This window comes from Pseudopodoces humilis, chromosome 21 (genome assembly GCF_049639895.1).
Source record: "Pseudopodoces humilis isolate 2021_Gansu_Grassland_sample_001 chromosome 21, ASM4963989v1, whole genome shotgun sequence".
Taxonomy (NCBI): domain Eukaryota; kingdom Metazoa; phylum Chordata; class Aves; order Passeriformes; family Paridae; genus Pseudopodoces; species Pseudopodoces humilis.
This window is the reverse complement of record NC_142220.1, coordinates 3618741-3635000: the sequence shown is the minus strand read 5'-3', so window position 1 is coordinate 3635000 and position 16260 is coordinate 3618741. Positions and strand designations below refer to the sequence as shown.

The 16260-nt window shown below is 40.2% G+C and overlaps 1 protein-coding gene and 2 non-coding genes across 5 annotated transcripts in view; 2 read left to right on the top strand and 1 right to left on the bottom strand.

Annotated features, from left to right (window-relative positions):
• Nucleotides 1–367: 367 nt before the first annotated feature.
• Nucleotides 368–430, top strand: LOC148182690 (small nucleolar RNA SNORD104). The gene has a single exon (XR_015774362.1). It is a non-coding gene; the product is annotated as a small nucleolar RNA SNORD104 (small nucleolar RNA).
• A 166-nt stretch (nucleotides 431–596) lies between these two features.
• Nucleotides 597–728, top strand: LOC148182689 (small nucleolar RNA SNORA50). The gene has a single exon (XR_015774363.1). It is a non-coding gene; the product is annotated as a small nucleolar RNA SNORA50 (small nucleolar RNA).
• Nucleotides 729–1595: 867 nt separating this feature from the next.
• TEX2 (testis expressed 2) overlaps nucleotides 1596–16260 on the bottom strand; it is a 45588-nt gene continuing 30923 nt past the window's right edge. For all 3 annotated transcript variants that reach the window (XM_014255861.2, XM_014255860.2, XM_005526677.3), the window contains exons 6-12: nucleotides 15751–15900; nucleotides 14268–14367; nucleotides 10552–10684; nucleotides 6851–6973; nucleotides 4770–4979; nucleotides 4433–4553; nucleotides 1596–3610 (exon numbers count right to left, since the gene is read on the bottom strand). In XM_014255861.2, the coding sequence (XP_014111336.2) occupies nucleotides 3488–3610; nucleotides 4433–4553; nucleotides 4770–4979; nucleotides 6851–6973; nucleotides 10552–10684; nucleotides 14268–14367; nucleotides 15751–15900 (960 nt within the window). In that variant the 3' untranslated portion in view covers nucleotides 1596–3487. The remainder of the gene's footprint in view (nucleotides 3611–4432; nucleotides 4554–4769; nucleotides 4980–6850; nucleotides 6974–10551; nucleotides 10685–14267; nucleotides 14368–15750; nucleotides 15901–16260) is intronic.

The window sequence follows — 16260 nt, the reverse complement described above, 5'->3', positions numbered from 1 at the left end:
CGGCACCGCCCACCGCCCTCACGCGGCACCGCCCACCGCCCTCACGCGGCACCGCCCACCGCCCTCACGCGGCACCGCCCACCGCCCTCACGCGGCACCGCCCACCGCCCTCACGCGGCACCGCCCACCGCCCTCACGCGGCACCGCCCACCGCCCTCACGCGGCACCGCCCACCGCCCTCACGCGCAACTGCACCCAAATCAGCACGTGCCCCTGGATTCCAATTCTATTGGGCGAGACGAAGAGGGCAGGGCTAACCCCTCTATAAAAGACAGCGCGGCGAATTCTGGGTCTTTCTTTCGGCTTGGTCGGTGAGGTGAGCGGTTTGGTGGGAGAGGAGCGGGTGGATGGGTGGAGAGGCCGGGCCGCGGTGATGTCTCTTGACACGTGTTAGACTGCTGACATGCATGAAGCAAAACTACTGCTGAGCGCCCCGGCTGCGCCCACCCTGCGGGGCGGCCGGGGTGTACCGCATCAATAACCTCCCCTTTTCCTCTCGGTGTTTTGCAGGGCCCGTGCGGCGACCGGCGGCCGGGAGCGGCAGTAAATAAAGTTGTATCACCCAGATCGTGTCCGGCTGGTTCTTCCGCGCGTGTCTGCACTGCCTTTGACCCGGCGGTGCCCGCCTGGCGCCGCCGGCCAAGCAGCGGTGCTACAGCGAAGTGCTTGTTCATAACTGGCGCTGCTCGGCCCTACCCGGGCTGCGCTTTTAAAAGCAAGTGACATTTGTATGCGAGTGTGCCCCTCGCGGGGACTCAGCGGTGGGGTCCGCGGCGGGTTCCAGATCCTGCCACCTGCCCTTCCTGCAAGGGGAGCCCGTTCCGGGCGGGAGGGCGGTGCCAGAGCCGTTCGCTCATACCGGCGGTCAGTGCGACTGAACGAGGCGACGACTTCCTTTAGTATTCAGGGTTCAGTTGTAAAAACGACCTTTAAAAAACGAAAGTCACGGGATTCCTGCCTTGCTGTTGCAGGAGTAGAGCAGCTGAGTGAGCCGGGTTGGAGGCAGGAGAAATGCATCCAGGGCTGGGGGTCATCCATGCACGTGGTCCAAAAAAAAAACCCTGAAAATCAGTCTTTTACTGCCATGACTAACCTGCAGCTTTTTAAAGGGCCACTCTTTTTTAAATATGTTAATACTGGGAAGTACAGCATTTTCTGTCAGTGCACAAAAGATCTGTAACCACACAGGATGACACACAAGAATAAGGCAGTGTCTGGGCAGACTGTAAGGGATAATTAAAGCTCCCAGAAGCTCTTAAAGGTGGCAGGAATTATTATGCCTGCTCTGTTCTGTAACTGCTGGTAATCCTTTCACAGTTTACCAGGTATGCGAATATATTCTGAAAAGCATAATCCTTAATACTGACTGCTGTGGTGAACCTTAGTTTCATGACAGTAAAATTCACTTTAGCTTTTCCTTCTAGAGCTCAGCACTGGTTAACCCTAAAACTACCATGCAAACCACCATGTACATCTATGTAAAAGTCTGCAAAGCACAGGGCACACTCAAATTAGGAAGCTGCCTTTCTAATGAAGTTTTTAAAACAACTTGCACTAGATAGTGGCTAAATGCCATAGAAATAAAATTTACTGAATTGTTTGACATGGGATAAATTTATTTAATAAAACAAAGCAAGCAGATTGTAGTTACCCACAGTTTATGAAGTGCAATATGACTATCTTGTGTAATAAGTCTAAATCTGTTTACACATTAGTGCATCTAGTCCTCTGACTTTAGTTATTGCACATAGAAATTAACTCATATAAAAGACCTGCGTACAAGACATGCAGACTTCATGAAAGGCAAATAATGCCTACAGAATCAGCAAACCCCAGAATATACACAGCCTGGAATGGTCAAGGAGGAGTTCAGGTAACAAATATAACTACTAATATTTCAATTAAAGGTAACCAAAATAGGTGTTCAAATATAGAATTAATTTTAAATATATTAAATGCTAGTTTTCTTTCAGGCAAGGTGCTGTTTAAAAAACCTTCAATATAATAGTTTCATTTAGAGATGGTAAATCATCAAGTTATACATGGAAATTTTGATTTACATCAAATGTGACAACACAACTTACAAAAAATTTCTTTAAAAATTACTTAAAAACAAAAAAATCATGTTATAAAAGGAGAGCCAAAACTCACCTTCTTTGTAAACTAAAACATTTTCTGATATCCATGAACAGTTGGCAACACTGAGTATCAGAAAAATATTATGTGTTAAGGAGTGGATATGTAGTGTTCAAACCTTGAATTTACTGCATACATTTAGCCTTGATTCATTACACCTGACAAATAAAAGGCAGTTTCCCCTTCCCCTTTAGTTTTGGCCACTAATTAGCAGGAAGAGTCCTTAATCATGATCAGCTCAAACAACTGCAATGCTTGAAGTCCTATGCCACAAAGTCCAAGAAACCAATGCATGGGGGTCAAAATCTGTCAGCCACAGCTGCTTCCACAAGCACCAGGTGCTGTCGTGTCTGGGGCTGTAACTGAGGATCTGGGCCCATGCTTTGGGTGTAAACACAGTGCAATGGAAAAGACTCACAGCAACAAACTCCTGTCAGAAAGAAGTCGGTGTTTCATCTCAGCAAGAGGCTCTATGCACAGTTAGGTCACTACTCCTGGAGATGTGCAGTGTTGACACTTGGTGTGTGTGCTCATGTTTCTAGAAACATTCAGAATTAATCAGGAACCAAGGTGATTGTACCTCACTATAAGGCGGCTTGCTATGGTTTGGTCTCATGGCTTTACCAACTTTTTTTCCTCATTCACTAAAATCTGACAGTCCCACCTTCACTGATAGTTGTGTGTTTTATGGCTAATTGCTTCCCAAAAAAAAGCACAAGTTCTGTATGAAAAAAGTAATGTGTATACAGCACATTGAATCACAATATTACCTATACATCCAATTTACATTCTTTTATCCTGAAAGCATTTCATATTTCGATTGCTTGACACAAGCTATTGACTGCAGAAGTGAAAGAACATAAAACAGTTCATTCTACACCTCCAACTGCCTGAGAAAGAAAAATATTCTTCCAGTTTTATAAATTCATTCCTTATTTAGGATTTTTTCCATTTGGCACGCAGTTCCTTTGCTGCCAAACAACTTTTCAATGCTTTAATGCACATTAACATAGCATGAAAACAAGCTGAACAAAAGGTGCATCAACAAGCTCCTTGATCTGTTACATTTGAGTTCCTCCTCCCTCCCCACAAAGAACAGGTCACCTCAGCCTCCCAGTTAAAATCCTGATGGCAGCCAGTACAAAAATAAATCAACAACATAATGGAATGGAACTTCATGTAGCTGAAGTACACAGGAACAATAACCAGGCAAGTGAGCACACAGGAAGGGGCACAGGCAGTCTTTGGGAGGGGGAAAAGTGGCACAAGTTAAGGATGAGAACTACAGCACAGTTTATAAAACCATGAGAGTAACTTTTATAATACTGTAAACTGCAAGAGTCTTCACATGTCATGGTTGATCAGAGGCCTCCGTGCTCAGTTCTTGAGGAGGGCATGTGGAGGAGCGGGGATCCATGGCTGAGTGCATTAAAGGAATATAGACATCATCCATGTTTGGCATAACAAAGATTTTCTAGGAAAAAGATGCAGTGAAATGAAGTTACATTATATATGTCACTTGAAACCATAGTTTTCCAACTTTACTTTAAAAAAATGCAACACATTTACAGAGAAAACCTTCTCAAGCTCTGCACTGAGTCAGTGTAGTGCCCATGAACTGAAACGATTTTGTTGTGTTACAGTTGTAAATGAAACCCAGAAATATGAATATCTCTGCATATGTCATTTAATTAAAGTGGAACTACAGGAAACATCACCAATTTTTCCTAATTGCTTTCTCAGCTCTTACCCATCCATATACTTTCAAAATGCACTTTTACTAAAATAACTGGTTTTGATTTCTGGTTGACTGTATAGGTCCAGAATTGAGCTAGTCACTATTCCTATCCTACATGTATTTGGAGGGGGCTTCTTCCATTTTACACTATGGTCAATGTGATTTTTAAAAATTACTTTAAAGGAAGTAAAAGAGGAAGTTGTGCCTTAATTTTTTATTAAAATTATCCTAGTTTTAGGCAATAGTTTGTCCCCCTATCATCTAAGAACATGTGAGATCATGTTCTTATTTCAGTACTATATATTTTACCATGGTATCTATTTCAAAGAAATGTCATTTCATCTCTAAAATAGATTTCCACCCAGGTCTATACACGAGTCTTGAGACCATCCCAGCAGTCAGTTTCAGCTGAGTTCTCAACATCTATCCCACTGGCTGGGAGCAGTGGAGGACATGACTAGTTATAAATTAAATAGGAGACATATGAAAATTAAACACCCCACCCCTTTAACTGACCAAAAGTATCATCAATTAAAGGAGAATGTAAAGGAAACACACCTGGAACTCCTGTTCCAGTTTCCTTGCTATCCAGTCTGTAACATGAACCAGAGTCACTTCTCTCTCACCGAGTTTTGGCCGTGCTTTTAACTCCAGGTAGGGAGGCCTTCGGAAGCCGTACCTCAGGAGAGAACACAGAGCAGGATTTATTACAGACACCCTAACAAAATAAGTACTTAAACCTGTAAGAATATTCTCTTAATAACAGTTCCTACCTCATTTGCTACTAATTTGTACCTTGCCCAGAATCCACTTGAGCCAGGCTTTACTTTTTTTCCTAGCTGCAACCCCTCAGGTTACACAACTGAAACATTGCCCAGCTCTGTGCTCCTCTTACCATATTCTGTCAGTGGGTGGAGGTGGAATGTTAATCACTAGTGTTCCTCTGCACTCCTGTACTTCAACTGTTAGCAGCAATGGAGTATTGGAGACCTCTTCAATTTTCTTCTTAATAAACTCAGTCTCTGTTGCTTTCTGAAAGTATTTTGACTTTGTAATTTTATCCACAATTCTCATGATTTTACTTGTTCGATGTCCTCCAACGTACCTTTAGATAGAGAATAGAAAAAGGACATCAAAATAATTTTCTTAACCCTATTTGCTAAGACAGACATGGGTTTTCTATTAAATCATTAAAGTTTTTGATATAAAAGTTCTGAACAGATACGTGGCCAAGCAGTATGTCCTAGGGCCTGCACCCAGCAGCTGTATTCAGCTACAAGTGTCTGGCAGAAACTCCTTCCCAGATAGCACTGGAAACACAGCATTTTTTAAAACTGCAAATACACTTAGATCATTTATGCCAGCAAGCTGGCATGAGAAATGACAACTTGTCTACTACCATTCCAAAAAAACTGTCAAGACACTGATGCACCAAGATGTACACAAATCAGCAGCATAGAAAGCCCAACCATTGTGTCTAATCATTTAACTGTGTGTGCTGAACAAAAATGTTCTAATTTTAAGGTACTGCAGCATTTATGAATATAAGGACGCTGAAAAAGAAGAGGAAAACAGTTTTGGCAGTGGGTGGAATGATATTCCAAAAATGGTTAACTATGTCTGCAGAAAGTGAGCTTTTCCTGGCAATTGTGTCAGACAGCATTCCTGGCTTTTGAAACAGATGCTTTAAGGGCTGAATATGTCTTTTCTTACCCCTATCTCATGTTGGAATTACACACTCCAAAAATAGCACATTTGGTATTTTCCACACACTATACCATGTCTAATTGTGGCTCTTGGTGTTACATAGCAGAGATAATCTTTGTAAGGAAATGACATTTTCCTATCCAGGGAAAAAATAAAGTTATTCTTACACAACTTTCTACAGTTTTTTCTTTAGCACAACATAAGACAAAAACTGTTCAGCTGAAAAAAAAAGGGTAAATAAATTTTGACTTTGGGATTTTATACTAGCTGCAGCTTTACCCAGAGAAAGAAGTTATTCTCCCATCAGATTCTATAGTGGTAGTGATGCAGATTTTTAATAGGTGTAAGAAATTTTTTTGAGTACTTCACATGAAGATTCTTCATTCTCCCTCTTTGTCCTCTTAATAAAGAGTTCTTTATATGATTTATGAATTTCAAGATGTTAAATGCATCAATTGTGGTAATTCAAACAATTCTTCACACAATTTTCAGAAGTGTTCAGGAGTAAAATAGTAAAATTCTCTGGAACACTTTGAATAAGTCATAAGTCTTCTGGTATATTCACTGTAAAAATCACTTGGATATGTTCAGACATAGAAAACATTGTGATCATCTCAGACATTCTGGGCTCAGACATTCAGCTTTCTCACTGCATGGCGTAATTGCAATCAGATGCAGAAAGCAAAAAATCAGAGCAGCAGCCAAAACAAGGAATGATGTGGCATCACTGATGTTGGGAAATTTTCTCTGAAATCCAGGCACAGCATCAGAGGGCAGTATTGCACAGCCCAGACCCATGAAGTCCTCAAGGAAAAAAAAAAAAAAACAACACAAAACTGAGCAAGAAAAACAGGCTTGAGTTAACAGTTGTTTTCTTAAAGAAAAGAAAATGGAATGCTGGAACTAAGGGATAGGCAAGATCAGTGTAGGGGTAATACTGCCTAGAAAGGGTTTCAAGTTTTCACACAAAATCCTGTTCTTGGCTCTGCTACCAGGTAGCACACGCTGGGAAGGACCCCAGAGCTTCTCTGGCCTCCCAGCAATCCAGTAGAGAAGGGACTGGGAGGTGCCCAGGGCAGCTGGGAGCAGTCCCTGCAGGGCTGGAGTGAACAGGGCTTCAGTGCTGCCCTCTGCCCTGGGAAAGGGCGACTGGGGTTGCTTCATTGCTTAGACACACTCACACTCTGCCATTCTGGGGGACAAAGAGCATCACAGGGCTGGCACCATGTATCAGGTGTGGGGGGAGAGAAGGATTAACAAACAACTCACCCTTCTGCTCCTGGGGTCACCTGCTTCTCTCCTGCCAGCTCAGGAGCATCATCTTCCTCTGAAGAGCCAGCACTGGAGGATTCCTCATCGCTGTCTGCAAGACAATATGCCCTTGGCCTGAAACTGAAACAATGCAATTTCCAGGTCAAATGTAATATCCTTAAATAGCTATTCATCCTGAACAGCTCTGGCTGACATTACAGGTTCCTGAACTGTCCCCTCCCCTCTTTTATAAATGCTATCTAAAAGAACAAAACCAAAACCACTCTGAAGCCAGTCTGGCAGAACCAGCTTTCAAAACAGAAATCTCTTTTCCCCAGTGGAACATAATCCTTCATGAAAGAGGCTGGCATGGGGGTGGCTATTCTACATATTCAAATCAAATGTGGAGATTATTCTAAATACATTTGGAAGCATCTCTGCTGCTGCTCATGGTTTTCCATGAGTTGAGCAGAATTAGGGTTGGACAAATAACTTTGTTTGAATGTTGTGGGGAAAAAAGTGAAGTAATAAACAAGTGTTTCAGATACAAAATACCACACAGTAGTGACTAATTCCTAGACTTAAACTGTGGAAGGTTTTACATACACAATCACAAGAAAAATTTCAAATCTTTTAAACGGATTTAAATGAAAGGAGGATACAGTGGATACACTTCAGAATTAACAGATCTCTACTGAATCCAAGAGCTTGAAACAGTTACACAACAGAGGCTTCAAAAGCATATGGCTTTAGCCCTAGGGACTACACCCAGGAATATAATATTCTACTTTATAGCTGCGTCTTCTTTTTGTGTGTATGTGTGTGTGTATTCTTGGAAATGTATTTGAAGCATTAATAACCTCACAGAGGGCATGGACTGAGGCCACTGCCATTATTCTGTATGCAGAACAAACTGGTGGTTGCTGCATGAAGTCCTAATGTAAAGGGACAATTCAGGTGAAGCCCACAGTGCACAAGACTCCTCCCCGACTGTAGCAATAATCCCAGGAGCTGTCCACACTGAAGCATTTCCTACCCAGGCTATGGAATCAAAATCGCAAACCTCTTCCTATCCAGAGCATCATATTGTACCTGCAGAGGAGTGAAGGAGCAAACCAAAGTGAGCCACCTCCCTGAGGACATGGGGGTGGTGGGTGGTGCCCGTCACTGGCCCAAATAGCAATGCTGGAGCTGTTCCTCACAGAAATTCATGTTTTTAGGTCAGACTCAAACTACATGTTGTCCACCACAGTGTGACCTCACTTCTCTTTCCTGTGCACGTTGTAGCGTGCTCAGGGCATTCTCAGGTCTTTCAAAGGTGTCACCTTCTTACAAGAAGGTGTTTTATTTCCTAGTTGAAGGGGTCCTCTGAAGTGCCTCACAAGCACCAAGGGCTCAGACCACAGGATTTCCTCGCATTAAACAAAGCAACAATAAATAAGCTTGACTGAGATTTCAGGGGAGCTCTGTATACAATGGACCATTTATATGACACAAACATTGGCAGAAAAAAATCACTTTGGAGCTACTGTATTGTTCCTGTAAAGACTGCACAATATTTTATGAATTGGCATTTGTCAGTTTGTTTTTACATGGTTCAACAAAGCCAAAAGGACTGATGGGTTAAGAAGCTGCAGTAACTTTGGGTTAACCTGCCTGCTTTTGCTTCATCTCTTCTTTAGCAGAACCTGTAATGCATTACTTTTATAAAATTGGTAATTAAATAGTTTCCTACCCTTCCTGAGAGCAGCATTTTCCTGAGAGGGTGTGCAAGACAGCAATACCAGACTGTATCTCGGCACACTTCAGTTCTATTTCAAACAGCAAGTGCAACAGTGACCCATTTGTCTTGCTTTACACTGACAACAGGCACTGACAGTTAAACCCCAGAGCTGTTTCCCCCCCTCTCCTCTCTCTGGATGAGTAGGTGCCTTTCTCATACCATTTTGTGGTTACTGCATCTCAAGAGATGGTTTGTTCTGAGCTCGTAAGGGCCAGAAATGAGCTCAGCAACCACCACGCATCACTTATTGACAACGTGACCATGGATGCAAACACATGCAGAGTAATTTGATTTGTCACAGCAGTTGTCAACTGCTAATTTAAAAAGCCAGTAGAATTAAAATTAACCAACACATTGGAAGGCATAGATGAGAATCAAGCTCTTCTATACTTTTCAGTCCTTAATTTATTTAATATCCATTTTGTTTGAGGAAAAACACAACAAACAAGCAATGAAAAAACCCACATCCAAACTAGAATACATTAGACTGCTCTTTATGTAAAGCTGATACCTAGCCCTGAGCTTTGAAACATCCCAGCCCTGTGCAGGGAGCAATGCAGTTAATGCTGATACCTTCAAGTAATTGGTTGCTTGGCTACAGGCACTTAAATCTGCCTTGCTGGGGGCCTATTGCCAGCAGCAACCTGTTTTTTATATATGAATCAGAGTGTTCACTAATTATTTCTGAGACTGTTCCTGCACTGAACAGATATGAAAATACACAAAGAAAATCCTGAAGGGGTGGGGAAGAAAAGCAAGAATTTGATTAGTATAGACATTTCCTTCTCTATCCCCCATTTTTTGGGCAGGCAGGATTAAAGGGATTTTGAAAAATTCACACCTACCAGTTATAGTGATGTAAATTCAGAAATATTTATTTCAAGCAGTGACAACGAGAATCTAGGTTGATTTTAAATCCTCTGAATTTCTACTAGTGTATGAGATCATTCAGCCATTAGTTTTTTTCACATTTATTTTCCTGTCATGACTGCACTGAAATATAGTGCTGCTGTAAGTATTACTTCAAGATATATCAGAATAAATGGTCAGAGCTACAACATGAGTATACAAAGCATCTAGTATTTTAATTGTGAAAGACCATGCTGTTTTGTTCATAGCTAAGCAAATAGCCAGATTTAGGGACTATTTTCTTGATTTGTAGACAGTGGTTTTACATTAAATCAGAGACCACCTACTGTTCAGGGCCTGCAGATTTCTGAAGTACAAAGAGAATATAGCACCAAAAAAAAGGACTCCAGAGCTGGGAATGCATCCATCCAGGGATGGATATTTGATAGGTGCCTCTCACTAGGTTAATACAAATGGACAGGTGGATGATATTCAAACATCTTAAAAATGAGAGGGAAAGCACAAATACAAAGGAGGTGAGTTACTGTATGGTGTCTGCTAATTAGTTCATCTACAAAAGGCATTTCACTTAAGCAGAGCAGGCAAACAGAAGATGAAGAAAATAGAGACTAAAGCAGGGATGTGATTACTCCCACGATGCACTAAAGCTTTTTAAAGTCTTTACATAACAATTAGAGCCTGTTTTTCTTCCACACTGTTTACTATTCCATGGTTTCCAGCTGCAGCTGTACTATGCAGCAGTAGCCTGTTACACCTATTTCTGCATGTGTGTATCTCCAGTATTTGAGTTTTATCTGGCTAAACCCCAAATCAAGCATAAGACAAAACTAAATTTTAGTCACAGGACATTTTAAAACCCAACTGAAATATATATCTATATATATGCACATATACACACAAGATAATTGTACCACAGAAGCCTTTTATTAAAATTGTTATCAGTAACGTAACCAAACAATGAAGTTGCAAAGAAAAGCCACGGTCCACACCCACTTGTATGAAACATCCCCAAAACTCCTTTCAATCTACTGCAGAGCCAGAGCTGCAAATACTTGCCATCCCTTACCCTTCTCTGCCGATCTCGCCAACCTTAAATGCTTCCCCAAGTGGCTCTTTACCAAGTTTGGTCAAGTTCATCTTGGTCTCCAGGGTCATTAGAAAAGATCCATTGTAGGACATTTCCAAATCAACCCATAGTCCTAAAATAAACAACAGAAAAGATGTCACTTGAAGAGCAATCACAAAGCAAACTTTCTGATCACATTAAGCTCATGGAACAAAGCCAGATATAAATCCAAGCCACACTGAAAGAGAGTGGTGAGTACAGCTAATGGTCTCAAAAAAAATACTGTGATTTACACACATCTAAACTGCTTAAGAGAAGTGAAATGAGATAAAGGAAATACAATACCATCAGGGATTCATTTCAAAACTATTTACAGCCTTGCTCCAAGCCAAACAGTAATGGGGACACTCCTCTACATCCTGACGCTGTCCAAGTGAAGCACAACTTGAAATCCCACAGCAATATTGCGTCTCTCACACCACAACCTGCTGCCTCTTGTTTTGCCAGTGGTGTATTGAAGATCTGTGACAAGGTTCCCTCAGTTAACTGAGCTAATGACATTCTTGTATGATTCAGTGTAAACAGGGTCATTACTTAGACAATTCTAAATGGGCAATATTAAGTTAAATCCTATTTTCTGTGCAAATTATTTGCTTTTTGCAATCTCCAAAAGAATTGTCTTGGGAATACCTTAATATTAGCTTGAGCCTTTTAAGTGACACCCTGCACCAAAGATGTATTTGTCATCCAGAGGTTAGAAAACAGATGCCACTAAACACAGATCTATCTATCTAAATACATCTTCCTTTTCCAGATATTGCAGCTGCACAAAACACTCCCTCAACAGTACCTGGCACATCAACCACTGACCCATTCCACTTTTATTTACTTATTTGAAAGCAATTAATGGTGAATAAAACTGAAACCAGGATAAATGGTAACTACTCTTAGTGTTTTATTGTTCTAGAAAAGTCACGCTTTATCAGTTAGAAGAATGAACTACTGTTTTCTTTTCTGCAAAAACATATCCTTATCATAATCCCACCCACTTGTGGTAACAGAAATTCAGGCAGCTCCCAAAGACCTGGTCACTAGCACCCCGTGAAGTTACATGCTGGAAGCAGGATGAAGGCAAGCTGGTGCTTTAATAACCCAAATAACTCTTTTCCATCACATTTTTTCTAACACTGTTCTAAAATCCAAACGCAAGAACTCAAACAGAAGCTTACAAGGATTTTTTTTCTCTTTACAGTATGAAAGTTTCAGTAAGATCATAAAAAATAAGAAAACAGCTTAACAGACTTTTTGGATAATCAATGAGTCAGCTGAACTCAATCATCAATATAATTTTAACAGTAGATCAAATTAAGCAAAGGATGCCATTACTGAGAGGGAGAATTCCTTCTAACCAGAAAATGTTCATACACTTTTTCCAGAGGGGAAAAAGGGAGGGAGGGGGAGTGAAGAATTGGGAAAATGATACAATTTATTCCATTTTCTGGTTCCCCAGCCTTGACAGAATTACAGTAGAAGCCACAGCATATTCTGTCACCCAAGAGGACTGTATTATCAGAAACAAGATTTTTTCTAACATTGTCTGTTAACAAATTTAGTTAATTAGAGAAGGCATATAATAAAAAAAGTATTTTCTTTGTAATTAAGCACAAAAGCAAGTAGGGATGAAACAGCACATCACAATTAGTAACTGCACTTGAAAGCCTCACGAAAGGCTACCTCAAATGATGGCCTCAAACACTTACTAAAAAATCCCCAAAACTTAGAAGCATTCATTCTGGATATTGCCCTGAAACTACAGGGGGTTTTCCCCCACATTCCCCAACAAAGCAGATCATTTACCCATGGGCCAACTTACCAAGAAATACATTTATTCTTATGAAAACAAGCATTTCCAATTTTTATCCCCTTGTTTATGTCCTTTTAAGTATAATAAGAGAACAAGTTATTCCAGTAATTACTCACTGCAAGCTCTTAAAAACCCTAAGAGTTCACGTGTCATTCAACAGTATGGAAGAAGTTAAAAGGATTCGAAATCACACCATAAATGTTTGCTTGTCACAGTTTAACTGAACAAGAAACTGAAGGAACTAATTGATCTCATTGCTGTTTCAGCAATTAATTGAAGCCAAGTGTTCAGTGGCTCCTAAATCCCATCTCATGACTTAGAGCTACAGTCCTTGGTTACAACTGAAGTTATGAGAACAAAGAAAGGAATTCAAAAAATGTTTAAATCAAGGCAAAGGAAAACACACTGACAAGAACCCTGAAAGGAAAGCCTGATTAAAAAGGAACTATGAAACCACAAGCATCACACATGTGAAGATTTTAAAAAGTTTTCCTTTGTTCAGTAACTCCAAATAAAGATTCTATCAATGGTGCAACCACTTAATTGAGAACACTGGAGGACTTCCTAAGTACTGTGGAGAACCTGCTGTCCCACACAGGAAGCATAAGACAAGAAGCAGCAATATGCTTTAGTTCCCCAAATACTGACTGCACTCCAGCTTATTCTGTCTATTCAACTCTTATTTCTCCTAAAAAGACAGATTTTGTTCTTCACGACAACCAAACAGTTTGTCTTTTCAAACATGCTTTGTTTATAAAGCTCAGTGGAAAATATTCTTTGGAAAAGTTGAGAGCAAAGTACCCAGTGTTTTATAGATAAGGCTTTGCAGAGTTGCAAGTCTCAAGTAGATAAGGGCAAACAATAGAGTTTGGATACAACAGGCAGCATTAACTAATGTATGCCCAAGAGGATTTTAATATTTCCCCAAAGTCTGCTTTGTTCAGTTTTATGAGGGAAAGGTTAGCACTTACTATCCTCATGCTTTTAGTCAGTGATTTGAGTGGCACAAAGTTTTTTGTACTAAAATTTATTCATCACCTCCTAAAGTCCATGCATCTGGCATTCTTGCAAAGGCCAGGTGACACCACACCAGGTCTTCCAAGGAAATATTTCCCTTTAGGCCAATTAGAAATTTCTCCACATTGAGTGGAGAAACTCTGATGCAATTTAAAACTTAAAACTGTTCTGAGTATATCTTAGATGACTCCTCGCTCTCTTCAACATGCAGAACAAATGCTTTTGAAGCTAAAAAGCATTATATGAAGTTTTTCTTTTTTGCAAGACTATTTAAGTGACATGAATATCCTCAAATATGTGACCATATACAAGCCAGAAGGAATAAAAAACAAACAGTTCTAATTCATAAAGCAGCAGTATGAAAGTCATCCAGCTTTAAAAAAAAGCTGTATTTAATATTAAGGACATAAAATGATGTGGTATTTTGAAGTTTATTTTCAAAACAACACTGTATTCTTCTTTTCCAAGTTATTACAATTATACTTTCTGAATCCTTGTTTTCAGAGTAGGGCAGCTTCTTTTGGACAGCCAAACCTGTTTCTTCCTGTGGTACAGAATCAGATCTGTCTCAAGGAGATATACATTGCCCTCTGCAGTCCATGACAGCATCAGGTAAGTGTCTCCATCTCTGTTGCATGCAAATTTTAGTATGGAAAGGCATGATCACAATTCCATATATACATTTTTACATTTACATTTAGCCTGAGCTAAAGACCCCTGAGTGTCTCAGAATAAGCTCTTATTACATTTACCTAAAACATGAAAAAAATAAACAGATCAACATTCTGTTCTCCCCAGATACAAAGGCAATACCAACAAGTTTTTTGTATTTTACCTCTGTGATCAATAGAAGGTTTGAAGGCTTGAAGGATCTTGGGCACTGCTATCCCCATGTCAAGCTCAGTGAGAGTCAGCTCATTCATGAAGTAGGGCAGCTAAAAGGACAGAATATAAAAAATCAAATGTATGTTATGGAACTAAACATCAGTTTCCTGAGAGAAGAAAGCTCATTAAACTTAAGGAATGCACTGAGCTGAAGCATCACTAGTGAAAGAACACAAATATAATTACACAAATTTCTTACTATTCTAGAATTTCACAGTTGCCAGTTTCAAAACTTTTTAGGGAGAGATTGGGCATCTGAACTTGTTTTTTAAATTATGCTGAAGTTTATATGCTGATTCTAAACCATAAGCATGCTTTTTAGTCAAAGTTTGTAAAAAGCGGAAGAATGAAGTGTAAATCCTATTTCACTGCAAATAAAAATCAAAGACTTCTTTGGATTTTGACTTCAGTTGTATATTTTATCATTGATGCTTTATCAATGTCTCAGCTTCTTTTATCTTTGGCAAATTCTTCCATAGAACATTACCCTTTAAATCTGTACCATAGTTTCAGTAAAACAGAGGCACAGAATCATGATTTGGGTATCTATTCACTTAAATATTTCTAATTGACAGAAAACATTATCTCCTGTGAACAGACACTGCTTTAACACACCAAAAATACATCCAGTCTCCATTCCTAGTTTTTCCACTTAAAAAGTTACCAGTGAGATGTCTGGGTGCCCTGCTGTCACAATTGTGGAAACAGACAGGGCAGAATTTGGCTGCTGGTTATTTCCCAAAGCAAAGGCAGCACTATCTCACAGCTGGTGCTGGCAGCTAAATTTCCGAGCTTTTGTCAGCAAGACAACAACTTCCTTTGCCTTTAGGAACAGGCAAACTCCTCCCCAAACATCAGGAGCTGAAGGCCTGTGATGAACTGCTGCTGTTCAGAAGGGTTACAGAAGGCAAGGGGAAGACTGAGAAGTCACTCAAAAGCATCACTCCCCCCTTCATCAGACAGGGCAGCTGATGGGAGCTGTGTCCTGTCACCCCACAGAGCTTTTTCTGTAACTATTGCTCCCACTGACCTCCGGCTTATAAAGTAGTTTATGTCTGAAGTTAACAGGAACACATTACAGTTGTGGTTCCTTGACGTCCTCCACCTTAAAACAATCTACTATTTCCCAAAGCAGATTTCCTCATTTATATGCAGTTTTATTCATCCCTAATGTAAATGCAATAATACTTTAATTTTTACTTAAGAATTTGACAGATACAAATAGCTAATCCAGCTGTAGTTCATTTTAAACAGAAGCAGCAAAGTTAACATGCTGAGATCTATCAGAAACTGAACTGCCATTCTGCAGCACCTTTACTGTCTTTTACATGTAGGTGTGATGCAAGTCTTTCTTGTACTATTTTAAAACTCAAAGATTATGTGTTTCACTTCCTTCACAAGGAGTGTATAATGCAAGTCTCCAGATCAGGTACCTTTATTTTGCTAAGTTTCATTTGGATCTTCTTTGACACTAGATCAGACCAATACTTCTCTCCTAAAAAATCCCAAAATACTCTTCCAAGCAGAGCATTCACCCAGGCCTCCTGTTCTTCTTCTTCAGCTTCTACATTGGCATCTGGCAACTGAAAACATAAAGCAGGTTATTCAGCTTTACAAATTCTATAAAGTAAGGACAGAAAAGGCCTGATTTATATGGGAAGTTCAGTGTTAAGAGCCCAGGTCAGCTCAGAACACCAAATGCTCAGCACAGGGAACAGCTTTACATCAGCTGGGCTGCCACGAGCCTGTCATCATCCTGACATGCAGCAGAGGGAATGAGACCACACAGAGATAGGTTGACCTCTGGCAATGAAATGAGAAAGTTGTATGTAATTTAACCTCTGGCAGAAAAAGCAGTAAACCCAGAGTGGGTAGACTTATAAATGTGTTTGCAGTAAGAGATACTCTCTCTTGCCAGTCAGATCTGGAAGAAATCTACACTT